The sequence below is a fragment of the Populus alba genome, chromosome 11, assembly GCF_005239225.2.
Source record: "Populus alba chromosome 11, ASM523922v2, whole genome shotgun sequence".
Lineage (NCBI taxonomy): Eukaryota > Viridiplantae > Streptophyta > Magnoliopsida > Malpighiales > Salicaceae > Populus > Populus alba.
The window spans coordinates 16,020,905-16,035,275 of NC_133294.1; the positions used below are offsets into that span (position 1 = coordinate 16,020,905).

Below are 14,371 nucleotides of genomic sequence, written 5' to 3' on the forward strand. Positions count from 1 at the left end.
TTGCTCACCATTCATATTGATTATAACCAAAAAATATGATGAAAATACGAAAAGACCCTTGTATGTTAGTTTTATTTTTTTTCGTTAAGTGAAATATAGTCATTTCATTGTGCCAGCAATACATAGAAAGACGGAAACACCCTTAGACACTAGTTTTAAAAACTTTTTTTTTAAGGATATTTAAATCATTTTACTATGCATTTGCTATATTAAAAGACCTATTTGTCCTCAATCAATATGAGAATGATAAGTGGACTCTATGGAAATGATGCTGACGGAAGCTCAAGATAACAAAAATACACAAAACATAGAAGTTTGATAAGCGAAAGGGTTTGCAGATGTGAACTTCAAATTCACAGTTTTATTCTCTTTTAAAATAATACTCAAGAAATCTACCATTTTAGGAGGTTTACAAAACCTCAGATGGGTCTGAAACCCTACATCAACTGGAAAACAAAATAAAAATATAAAAATACAACGGCAATAATCATAAAATCTAAAATTAACAGAGAAAATAACAAAATTGGCCCACACTGAAATATCAGGTAAGGTTTTTTTATATTTAAAGATTTAATTGTCTGTATAGTGATGTAGTGGCTACTATAGAAAAAATGGCATTCAAAAACTAATGTAAACATTTGAGTCTGATCCAATGGTCGAATTAAAAGTAATAGTATTTTTAAATCATCATTTTGGTTTGAAGCAATAATACCTCATCTTGAATTTAAATCTGTCTCATTAAGTCCATAAATACATCTGTTAGATCATCCACATAATTTATCTAGAAGCAAATAGCTGTCTAGTTGTGACAAATATTTATCTAACTACTCAGAATTAATTGTTATAACAAGCTCGACTACATCATGAAAAGATCAAATTGACCCTATAATTAGTTAAATGGTTTGGTTTGAGAAAAACAAAATAATCATTATATTATTCCAATGACCATTGCAATGACTATATAGGCTTTTATCTTCTTTTTTTAATTCATTGTTCCAACTAGCTTAATTTATAAAGGAAGATATTAGCAACTTTAATTTGAAGTTAAAGTTTAACTTTTATTTAATTTGCTATATTCATGTTATTTATCTGAATCATATTGAATTGATGCATACCATATATTTTTTTAACTAAACAATTAAAACTATGTTTAAATCTACTATATAATATTTATTTAGTTTTACATGTAATTTTGCAATCTTGTTGGTAAAGCTTCTTGAAGCAGCTGAAGCTAGCCATGGAACTTTCAAAACCTGGCTCTGCATTGTTAGCTCTATCCTGTTCTTGCTATTTTCAAACAGGGAGAGGATTTTTGACTTAGATAAGCTTCCAAGATATTTGCTTCTCCTTGAAGAATTGTTTCGCGATTTTCAGTTACATTATTTTTAGATTGAGACTCATTTACATCTCTCTCTCTCTCTCTCTCTCTATATATATATATATATTATATATATATATATAGTAGTGGAGCTTCAAATTTATGCAAGCACTGTATGATGACCAGATAAGCATGCTATTTCATAACATGGGCACATTGCTTTCTGCACCGATGAAGGTCGGGAATCAGGAGAGAGGGGGCAGCAGGAGATCTTAGAAGCAAAACCTCACAAAAGCTTATCTAATGAATCTAAAGCAACAAAATTGCAAAACATAAAAACACGTTCACACACCTGACAAACCACCTTCTCCTTCCTTCATTCCGGTGATCGTGTCATACAATGGCCGATTTAGTGTCTCTGGCAGGTAAAATGCAAGCAATCCTCCTACAAAACCACAACTTGCGAAAACTGCAAATGGTAATGCACCACCCATAACTACGATGAAGGGTGCCAATATTGCCCCCATTTGTGCTGATTGTGTTGCACAACCAAGGGCTACATTTCTAACAACTGTAGGAAACAACTCTGCTGTGTATATAAACAGCAAATTATATGTCCCAGCCATCCCAAAAATACCCAAAATCCCGCAAATCATCCTCACCACTTTCCATATCCCAACACCTCCCATCAAACACCCTGCAAAGCAGAAAAAGCCGCTGAACCATAGAGTCCCGATTGTCAATGGTTTCCTTCCAAGCTTGTCCAACAAAAGTGCTGTTATAGTGAATGCTGGCATTTCAGCCACTGCATTAAGCACCACATTGAGGTGAAGGTTGGTATCCAGGTTGACAACATTCAAGCTAAGGCCATAGTAGACAACTGAGCACATGAAGTTGATTGCTACTGCTAAAAACAGGCGAATACGGGTGATTGGTGAGCGAATTACATCAACTACAGAACCAGTTATTGCTTCTTTTGTAGCAAAACCTTGCTTGTCACTTTGGTCATTGACAGAACTTTCATTTACATCTTCATCAAGGGCCAAGACAACTCCATCAGGAAGATGTTTTCCATTAGATTTAGCAATGGTCCGCATTAATGCCATTGCTTCATTGATCCTCCCACGAACAAGGTACCAACGCGGCGACTCAGAGATAAAAGGAAGAACAATGACAAGGAACAGTATAGAGGGGATAGACGAGGCAATGTACAGCTCCCGCCAAGAGGGGAAAATGTAAGCTATACCTGACAGCATTGCTATTCCAGTTGAGAAAAAATAGAATGTGGACATGCCAGCCGCACCACGTTTCGAGGATCCTACTGGCTCGGTAGCAAGAACAAAGGCGCAGAGGCCAACACCACCGGTGCTGAAACCGGTGAGGAGACGAAGTAGGAGATAGGTCCAGTAGTCTGGGGCTAATGCTGTTAAGCAACCAAACACAGCATTTAGTAAGCAAACTACTGTCAAGGAGCCTTTTCTTCCTAGCGTAGAGTCCGAGAGATGACCAAATGTTCCAGCACCTGAAAAAAATTAAGATAACATTCATCAATCACAATCTTAATTCAAACTTCACATTATAATTGAAAAGTTGGGATCCTTGACCTAACATTTAATTAGGTATTTTCGTGACACACCCTCAGTACAAAATTTCCAGCAATGTCTTGTGAACTTGGGATTTCATTCTAGTACATACACATAAATTTTGTAGGCTCAGATTCAATAGTTCAGTTCTACCATAACAAGGTTCTCTGTTCCTTGAATATTTTACGTTGACGCTCCATCTTGAACTCGTTGTAAAAATCCAGTTCTGTTTGTCGAACAAACAAGAAAACTTATTATAAAATAAGTTAATTTACAGCCACACCTAACTTCAGTACTAGATATATTGCCAAAGAAGTTAGATGCGTAGGCTCCATTGTTTCCTTGTGAATTGCCACAATATTTTATAAATTGATTATTTCGTAATAGCAGATGGCAGACACTTTAATGTAATGTCATGCATGCAAGTGATGTACGTGTGACCCCCCAATTGATCATAACAAAAAAGAAAGTGGGGTGGATCGATCACAGCATTTATTGTAGAGAAAGTGCCTCAAGAAATTCATAAAGTAGGGAAGAAGAAGCATGCTAAAGATGCTTCCGAGAACGATGAAAAGAAATAAAGGGTTCGGGGACCCGAACTCCTGAGAGGCATCCGAAGAAAAGGAAGTAAAAGGTGCTTGGGCTGTTTATCTTCAGCATCATTGCAGCTTATGATGTGATTTTCATGTGACCATAGCAAGTAGAAAGCCCGAGCAATCATCATAGCCATCAATAATGTCATATGACCCACTTGTGTGAATTCTTCTAGTAAAGCAATAAAGGATCCCGGACACCATTCGAAAAGTTTACGGGGGTTTATCGGAATCCTTCCCTTTTTAGGGTTACTTTTTGCCGCAAAATGCCTTCATTTTATGATCAAACGTAGAGAAACCCAATTGACAGCTTATGGTTTATGTAGTTTTTTTCGGAAATTTTAAACAGAAAAAACTAATAAAAAAAGTATTTCGGGTTGGTATTTCAAAATCTGTTTCCAAAGCTATGTAAAAATCACAATTCCGAAGCCACAAGATGAAGTCATGGTGATTTTAAATTTGTTATAATATTAAAAACATTTTAAAAAAACATATACTAAACGATTTTCTTACAATAACAAGACAGCAGCCACAGACAAATATTAAATAAGAAAGGCTATGTGTGGTTTTCCTCCACTTAAATCCCACTTGATCTCCATAAACGACAGATACAATGAATACAGAAATCTGGAACTCATGACTGTTTGCGACAAGAGAGAGCCTCGAGTCCATAAGAAACACAAATAGTGGAACGAAAAGTCTTCTACTAGCTAGTATCTTTATGTTTATCTTTTTCAAAAAGCATCCAGGATTTTTTAATTTTTGTTAGTCACGATTGTCTCTATCCCTGGTGTCTCTCCGAAATATCTCATAGGCTCATTCTTTTTTAAAAAAGGTATAAAAATTTATTTAAATATATTTGAAAAAAAAACTTTAAAAAATAATCTTACCATTCTATCCAATGAGAAGTTAATTTATAATTCTGTGGGAAACAAGATTGTTGTAAGCCTAGACTTGTAAATAATAGCAATAATACAAAGTTGAATCTCCTCAAGATATCATCATGTGATTAGTACACTATATATTAAAAAAAAAAGAGATGATGATAAGCTTGCCAACCTCATCTCGACATAAAATATTGTCGTATAACACACAAATTGTTTTTATTATCTCCACGTGCAAGATTAATTTAGAAGTCCTTTCAACATTAAATAACCAGCGACAAACTCTACTATTTAATTCCAATCTATTGGTATAAAAGACGTGCCTGCCTTGTCAAATACCATTTACTAGAATCAGAAACACAAACAAAATAAATCTAAAAAAAAAAAACAATTGTTTTCAGTATTAATAGCGTATTGTGTTAGTAATAAATATCTTAAAATAATATATTTTTTATTTTTTAATATTTATTTTTGACATAATTACACCAAAACAATTTTAAAACACCAAACAAATAATTTTAAAGAAAAATAAAATTTAAAATTTTAATAAACAGCGATCAATAAGTAATGACATTCACGTTATAACGAAGGGAGAGAATCACAAACTCAACCCATCACTTCTTCCTCCAAGAATTAAAAATTAAAAAAAAAAAGAATTAAGAATTAAATAAAAGAATCTCATTGCTCCCATCTAAAATTTTGAATCTTTCCAAGCGATCAGAGTTCAAAATCCAAATAATTAGAAATAGTTTTAGTTGCTTTGATTGACATTTTTCTTCTTAATTAGAGTCCAATAAAATTTAATTTTTATTTCAACTAAAACTTTAACATGAATGTTATTTGAACTCCATCACCGTTCCAACTATAATTCTGCATTTTTTTTTCAATAGAAAAGGAAAGGGAGAAAAAAAAGAGGAACAAATACCAAGGTAAAAAAAACAGAGATCGAGATATATTGCACTTAAAAAAGAAAAAACAAAAAAACAAAGAGAGACAACTCATACTCACCAATCATGCAGCCACCAAAGAAGACAGCTTGAACCAACCCCACCTTGTACTTTTCTCCACAAACCAACCCCCACTGAGCCACCGTTGAGCTCCCCGCGCCACCAACCCAATCCCACGAACCAGGTTCGAACCCACAAACACTCTTAGCCATCTCATCACAGCCCGAACTAAGACACCTAAACTCCGGCTCGCGGTCAGCAAATATCATCACCATAGTATGGAAGGCCTCAAGCGCCCAAGCCAAGCATGTTAACACAAAGTGACGTAATTGCCATGTCCCAAATTCACCACAATGTTTCTGTAACATGTCATCTATTGTTAGCTTTTGAACGTCTGGTCCCTTCTCGGGTTTCCTTGCCGGTTCTTCTAAAGAAGATAGCAAGGGTAACCGGAGGTCCGGTTCCGAGGAGGGTATGGCAGACATGTAATATATCTATCGGCGTCGCAGGAACAAGGTGGATATTTTCAAGTGTGGTGAGTAATATATGTAGAGGGGCGAGACCACCATATATAGGTAAGCAAAAATAAATAATAACAAAAAAGGAGAAGGAATGTTGGTGTTAAAAATAAAATAACACTATATATAAAGAAAGTATATATATAGAAGTAGAGTTGTATGGGGATATGCATCTCATCTCACACTTTTTGGCTGTCTCCCGAGGGAAAAAAAAAAACTAGAGTTGTGGTGTTGTGTGGTCGGGAAGACACTTGGAAGGAAATCAAGCCCTTTATTTTTTAAATTGACACGTGGAGAGATGAATGGTCATTGGATTTGGGGAGGGTGCCATCCGAGATGATAAAGGATAAACAAAGTTCGAGGAATACTGCAGCACCGTTGAATTGTGTGTGCGAGGCCATGAGAGGATGCTGGACCGCTTTAGTCAATTGGGATCTAATAGCACATTCGTATATACTATTGCTTGCCTTTGTAATTATTAATCTCCTGTCAACTCGACCACTTGTCGTTTTATTTTTAGTTTGCAACTATGCTCTTATTACATGAAACTTTGTTTTGCACACATTTCAAGGGTGTTTAGTGTTGTGATTCAATCGTAATTTTACAAATTTTTGAAAAACAATTTTGCTTTGTTTTGGCACACATTTCGACGGTGTTTAGTGTTGTGATTCAATCATAATTTCACAAATTTTTAAAAAATAATTTTGCTTATTTAATTTTATATATATATATATATATTAATATCAAAATAAATTTTAAAAATAAAATAAATTATTATAATATAATTTTTAAATAAAAAAATAACTTTTAAAAGCAACCTCTAATATTATTCTAACACCTCATTCATCTAAGATAGCATAAGAGGAATTAGTAATATCCTAATAAGTCTTGCCTTGGGCTAATATTCATAAAGCCCTTAACTCTAATAAAAAATTTACAAAATGTGATTGGTAATTAATATGAATTTTTCCGGTCTATAGTTTTTTACACTTCATAGGTCTGAGGGCAACCTTTTAAGGTTCACTTCTATAAGCGATGAGGAACCTTTTCTTATTAAAAGATAGTTAAATATTTTTGAAATAATTTATGAAATTTAAATTTTTTATTTTATTTTTTTATTTTTAACTTTTTTATTTGTTGGGTTTGATTTTTTTTTTATTTTAATTGTTAATAATTTATGAAATTATATTTTTTTATATCAATTTGATTCTCTTTCAACTTTTTCATCTATTATATATATTTATTTTTTTAATAAACTTGAAAAATAAATTATAATATTAATAAGTTATTTTTCATGACATAGCAAAATACTAGTAAGTATTTTCAAACTAATTTTTCATAATATTTTCAAATATAAAAAAAAATAACCCGAGTTTTATTAAAAAAAACTTTCTAAAAAAAACATAATTTCATAGTACTTTCCAAGCATAGACAAAGGAGCTTTCATATTAATTCGCAGTTTTCTTGTAAATGACTAGCCCTGAGCCTACATTTTAAGTAAGCCCAGTCCAACATTATAAAGGCTAAGGCCACAATAAATAAACCCATATATTCTGAAACTAAGGCAGCCCAAACACAGACTTTGAGAGTCCATTTAACACAGTATTGGCAGTGGGGCATAGTAGGAGAGGATACTACTTTACAGAGCATGATAAACATATAGAGAGTTTTAAAGATTCTCCATTGAGCATTACAAAAATGTTGATACAATTTACAATTTATGAAATAAACATTCAATACATGGAATGTTGCTGGTGATTCTTTTTATCCAGCAGGTGTTGTGTGTGGTAAGGAATGGGAGTCAAGCACAGATTGCTGTTTCTTCTAGCTGCAATACCAGAGGCTTCATCCATGTCTAGATTTTCTGGCACCATTCCACTAGAGAGTTCCCATTCAAAAAGGGATATCTTCTAATGTGTTTATCAACCGGTGAAGCAGATGTATTCAACAAGTACAAGGATGACAAAGGCAACTTCAAGGAAAATCTTACAAAAGATGTGAAAGGGTTATTAAGTTTGTATGAGGCTTCATACCTCAGTGTTCACGGAGAAATTATACTGGATGAAGCTCTTGTGTTTACTGAAACTCACCTCAAGTCCATGGTAGCTTAAATGGTTAATTTCTCCTTTTGCTGACCAAGTAACTCGTGCCTTAAATCGACCCCTACACGGGGGCATAGTGAAGTATGAACAATGGTATTCCATCTCTTTCTACGAGCAAGACGAGCAGCACATCGAACCCTGCACTAAAGCCTGCAAAGTCGAATTTCAATATGCTGCAAAAGTTGTACGAGGAGGAGCTGAGAATTATTTAACCAGATAGAAAATATTAATTACATTTGTGCACTGTAGGTGGTGGAAAGAGTTGGACTTCACGACAAAGCTACCTTTCGCTCGAGACAGATTGATCATTGTGGTGTTAGGCCTGTTTAGCGAGCCACAGTACGCTCTTGCCCGACAGATACTAACCAAATCCACTATGCTTGTATCCGTATTGGATGACATAAATGATGTGCATGGTACTATTGAAGAACTTGAGCAGTTCACCAAAATGATTGAGAGGTATACTAGATTACATCCTGGTTCTGTAATTGCAACTCTAAACACAGATTTGGCGGCGTGATTAACTGAGTGGTGATTAATGAATTTATTTCAGATGGGATACAAGCATGGAAGATCTCCCTGATTACACGAAAGTTTGGTTTGAGGCACTATTTGTTTCCTCGAGTGAAATTGAGGAAGAAACAACCAAGGAAGGGAGATCTTACTGTGTATCTTATGCGAAAGAAGCCGTAAATTTGATTCTTTTGTTAACTCAATCGGCAAGATGTTTTAACGAAGATCATGTGCCAACATTAGAAGAAAACAGGAAAAATGGGGTGTTTAGCTGTACTTACCCTTTGCTCACAGGTTCATCCTTGTGTGGGATGGGCAAAATCGCTTCAAAGGATCGATTGGTTGCTGGGATCTATTCAGGCTCATTGTGCATCTCATTATTTTGATGATATTCTAAAAATTCAAGTAGCTTAAAATAGAGCTCTCGAGTTAAATAATTAATTAATCAGTTGTCCTATCAATTTCATCTTTTCTCTTTAATCAAGGTAATTGATAATTTATACTGGTATTTGGTAGATCAAGATGGTTTGTGACTAATACCTATAAAAAAATTTTTTTTTTCTAGAGGTAGGTGCTCTCTAATGCTTAAATAAATATCTTTTTAAATAAAAAAATATAATAAAATTTTAGAGAAATATTCTAAAAATATATATGTAGTAGAGAATGAAGATTTTAAACTTTTATTCTAAAGATCTCATGGTATATTTATAGTTCATGAGTTTTATTATTTTATAAAAAGAAATGTCATAATATAATTTTATCTTAATAATATTTAATAAGAGATAAATATTATTTATATCTATATTAATATTTAATAAAAAATATAATGTATCCTTCAAGGAATTATGCCCAGGAGTATTTCAAGAACAAAAACTAATCACGCAACCTGCATATAATAACCATTTGATAAAGAAAACGTGATTAGAAAGATTGATTGAAAATTGTGCCAACAAATCCGGTCAAGGATTTAGTCACATATTGAAAAGTCATGAGACATGCACATCCACTAAATTAACCATTTACGTGGAGAAATGATTCCGGCAGCATTCGGCATTTTAAGAAGGTATTTGTTTTTGTATTTTAAATGTATTTTTAAAAAATTAATTTTAATATATTTTTAAATAAAACAAACTTTAAAAAACCAATAGAATTATACTTTCAAAACGCACGTGGAGACTTTTCCTTAATTTACTAGAATTGTATCAATGGATTGAAAGGACACGAAGGGAGCATAATTCCTATTCCATCTCTTTCATGCTCTTAATTTTCAACAGCCATCCCTATCATGCTTCATCCTATGGTATATATATATTGCACTGTTCTTCATTGTTTTTTTCAACAGTTGGAAAAATGAAAGTTGATTTTCAAGGATCAAGGTCATCATCAATGCTAGTGACCCGACATGAACATGCAACTACCTGACATGAACGGCGAGTAGGTTCCGATGGACCTGCTTTGTTAGGACAAAAGAGTTGAGTTTTCCGTTTGAGACAAATGAACGGTGAGTATATTCGAAAATTATTTTTTGAAAATTATTTTTCAGAAAATAAATGCACCCTCAGTCCAACCAAAACCAGAGGGAATTCTCTTGTCCCAGCCGTTCAAAAAAAAAAAAAAAAAAAAAAAACAAAGCACCACTTTTTCCAGCCAAAAATACCATTTGGCCTCCATACAGCACAGGTAGGCGACTTAAGAGTTCTTTGTACTTTTTAAAAATTTATATTCTTTTAAAAGTATTTTGATATATTGATGATAAAAATAAATTTTAAAAAATATTATTTTAATAATTTATAAAAAATATATATTTTTAAAAACAATATCTCAAAACACTCTCTTTTAGGGTCTGATTTACTGTAGGGGTCGCAACCCTACTGTCAAAACAAAGAAATAAATCTGCCGTTTTAAAGGAATGATATTCACGCCCCCTTCTTTAACAAATATTGTGATATTTTTTTTTTATGTCTAATGGGTAATCAGTCCTTAACGAAGAATTAGGTATTAGGGCGAAAGAGAGATTTTTCTCCAAGTAATCGCTCAAAAGTCCTCGACAAAGAATTCAGTATTGGGACAAAATAATTGAGTTTTCAATATGAGTCGAATGCAACAAAAGAAGTAGACTTCTTCGTTGCCCCTTTTCTCGTTCTCCATCACGTTTTGTCCTGGATTTTTTTTCCTATACACCTGTTTTTTTTTTTAATATTAATATTTAAACCAACTTATATATACTTCGATTAATTATATAAATTTTAAAATTAATGATCATATAACTCTTCAATGATCATTCTATATATTAGTTTTATTCCAATGCTATCTTGCATGATGAATAATTTTTTTCTCAATACAAAAAAAATTAAAAAAATACTAATATTGTTAACTTATTGTTTACTATCAAGAAAATTTTTAATTGCAAACTAAAAATTTATACATGTATTAAATACAATAAATTTGAATTTTATACACCAATAAATAAATAAAAATTGTTGATTTTAACCGCATATAAAGTTAAAAAGCTAAAATAAAGATTTTTTTGTTTAGAAAAAAAAGATATTAAATATTTGTTTGAGTTTCTAATATTTTAATTGGTTTGAATCAATAATATTTTTATTACCAAATTAAGCATTAACTCAATATTAAAATTTATTTTTAACATAATAAGAGCCCTATATAAAATTAACCAAAATAAAACATCAAAATGGATCTCAAGTAAACTTAATGTGCAAGGATTAAATCAGAAGTAAAAAAATTCAAGTGATAATTTTTCTAAAAAAAAATACATTTTGGTTAAATATAAATTGCAACCTGCAATGGATTGTATGTTTCTTCTATATTGTACATATATTTTTTTAATATTTCACCCACGTCACACTACCCTTCATATTATGACTTTGATGATGTCTCAAAAATCTAAATAGTCTAAAAATAAGGTTAGCGGGTTAGATAATTAATTAATCAATTGATTTTATCAATCTCATTTATTCTTTCTAAGTAAGGTAATTAATAGCTTATACTTGGTTCTTCGTAAGCTAATATAGCTTATGGGCTAGTATCTAAAAAAAAATTCTTTTTGGTAGATATGAGTATTTTGTAATGTTTAAATAAATATGTTTTTAAAGAAAAAAATACAATAATATTCTAAAAAGAGATGCTTTGATATATATATATATGCAGAGAAATGAAAATTATAAACTTTTATTTTAAAAATTTTATTATATATTTATAATTCATAAGTCTTATTATTTTATAAAGAAAAAGATCTAAAGTATAATTTGATAATATTTAATAAGATAATATGGTATTCTACTGTTTTTCATTGTATAATTGGCACTGAGTCGTCAATCATGAAACCACAGTTAGAAAAATGGAAGTTGATTTTTCAAGGATGAATGAAGTCATCAATGCTAGGTAAAGCACCCATTTCTACACCGGTTTTGAAGAGAGCCCAAAAAGGTGATATTTTGGTGACAGGAACAAGGGATGTAGTGTTCGCATTTAATATATTATATTAGAGAATAATATAAAATTATTTTTAATATTTTATTTAATAATTTAAAATTTATATCGTTGATTTTTTGTTTTTATTTTTTTATACTGTTGATTTTTTTATTTTTTTAACACTGTCATTATATTATGAGAGTGATTATTGTTAAAAAAATTATTTCAACTCAATAACTTAAACTGTTGGTTAAAGTTTTAAGATATGATTTATATTATTTTTAATATATCATTTCAAGTGAAAGCTTTTTGGACTTAAAACTTGCACAAGCTCATATTCTCTTATGCTTGATTTTTATCAAATAAATAGGAATGATGAGATTCGAACTCGTGATCACTTGGTTATCAAAACTCTGATATCATGTCAAAGAACTATCTCAACCCAATAGCTTAAATTATTAATTAAAATTTCAAGATATGATTTATATTATTTTCTAATACACCCTCTCGAATAAAAACCTTTTGAACTTGAAACTTGCACGGGCTCATATTGCCTTATGATTGATTTTTATCAAATAAAGAGGAATAGTGGGATTTGAATTTATGACCACTTGGTCATCAAAGCTTTGATACCATGTTAAAAGAACAATATCAATCTAATAACTTAAATTATTAATTAAAATTTTAAAATATAATTTATATTATTCTTTAATATAACTGTACTATTCATATACTTGCATGGAAAGATCTATAAAGCAGCGGGAATGCATCATACTAACTTTACCACGTGCCACCGCCCATGTCAATAATTCAGTATTAGGACAAAAAGAGTTGAGCTTGTCTTTGTATAGTTGGTAAGAAGTCTTCAATCAATAATTCAGTATTAGGACAAGAGAGTTCAGTTTTCTTTGTATATTAAATGGTAATATGTCCTCTGATGACAAAAGAGTTGAGTTTTCCTTGCGAGAAAAATGAAACAAATGAAAGAGAAAAATACTGACTTCTTACATAAATATATAAATACACACACACATTAGCATATCTGTCTGTGAGCGGCGGTTGATCAGACTTTCTTTTTTAATTTAAAAAAATTAAAAGCATAGAGATTTTATTTTTTTAGTAATATCATTAAATTGAATTATCTCAAAACATGCTAATTCGATTGCTTAACTAGCTTGAATTTCAAATTAAAATATATAAGAGCTGATTCAAAATAAATTATTTAATTAAACGGTCCAAAGATAACAATGATAACCCGTAAAAACATAATATAATTAAAAAAAAAAAAACACCTTAAAACAACCATTGTTTTTTCTAATATTGTGATGATTCTAGATTGAATCGATTCCAGTCACTTTGCGACCTAGATCATAAGCTTTAATAAAGTTTAATAATTTTGTTGTTTTTATAAATTATTTTTTTTTAATTTTATGATAAAATTATATGCTTGTAAATTTATGTTCATTTAAAATTATAATAACTCTATATAAAATAAAATAAAAATGCAATATAGATGCATGTTCCGTCAATATACAATAGAAGAAACAAATAGAAATGTTAATCTGGATTGTGTACCTTATATACGTTTGATATCATCTATTATTTTGGCTTTAATTATATTAAATTACATCGTTGGAGCTTTATTCAGTTAAGGTTCGTTGGAAATTACTATATATTTAGAAATTAATGATTTGGATTTTCTAATAGAGAAAAATAAATATATATTTAAATGCAAACCAATGGTCCATACTCTTTATTTAATATTTACCTTTCAGGAAATGTTCAGCCGTGAAGCTGACACTCCGATTGATTTTAAGGGCAGCGACTTTGAATTCATCCCAATTGGTGCCGGAGATTAGAGGATGTTCCCTGGCATGTTGTTTTCCATGGCCAACATTGAGTTTCCACTTGCTCCGATGCTACCATTTTTGACTGGAAACAAAGTAGTGTTTAGGAACGCGGCTCAACCTGTGTTTTTAAAAAATTTGAATTTTTTTTTTTTAAAATTGAGTACGGTTTGTACTTTCTGAATCGTCTTAATGTGCTGATATCAAAAATAAATTTTTAAAAAATAAAAAAATATTATTGGCATGCATTTCAATACGAAAAATTATTTCAAAAAGCAACCGCTACCACACTGTCAAACACGCTCTTGTCTCTTAAAAGAAAACGAGATCTTAAGTTGCTCATATCGCTCACTCGTGGGATAAAAACTGCTAAATTATTTTAGTGCTAAAATATATTATGAAATAAAAGTTGTTTCAATTATGATTTTCTAAATTTATCTTATGATATGTAAGTTATCGTAACTTAAGTTTGGTTCCCCAAAAATTATTCGTATATTTTATTTTTTGCCTGGCTTTATCTACAACAAAGAAGGCATTCTGGCAGGCACGTGTGTGTAGGAAGGCCGACCACTATATAAGCTAAAATTAAAAAACCAGAATTACAATAAATAAAAATGTCAGGAAAATAGTTAGA

The 14,371-nt window shown here is 31.2% G+C and overlaps 2 protein-coding genes across 2 annotated transcripts; one reads left to right on the forward strand and one right to left on the reverse strand.

Moving 5' to 3' along the window:
* Positions 1-1,494: 1,494 nt before the first annotated feature.
* On the reverse strand, positions 1,495-5,960 carry LOC118047469 (organic cation/carnitine transporter 4). Its single transcript, XM_035056774.2, has 2 exons — positions 5,387-5,960; positions 1,495-2,840 (listed from the first exon to the last, which is right to left on the reverse strand). The coding sequence occupies exons 1-2, from the start codon at positions 5,808-5,810 to the stop codon at positions 1,663-1,665; spliced, it is 1,602 nt and encodes a 533-aa protein (XP_034912665.1). The 5' UTR covers positions 5,811-5,960; the 3' UTR covers positions 1,495-1,662.
* Positions 5,961-7,753: 1,793 nt separating this feature from the next.
* Positions 7,754-8,844, forward strand: LOC140956088 (probable terpene synthase 3). Its single transcript, XM_073412274.1, has 4 exons — positions 7,754-7,945; positions 8,065-8,129; positions 8,195-8,404; positions 8,499-8,844. The coding sequence occupies exons 1-4, from the start codon at positions 7,757-7,759 to the stop codon at positions 8,842-8,844; spliced, it is 810 nt and encodes a 269-aa protein (XP_073268375.1). The 5' UTR covers positions 7,754-7,756.
* Positions 8,845-14,371: the final 5,527 nt, after the last annotated feature.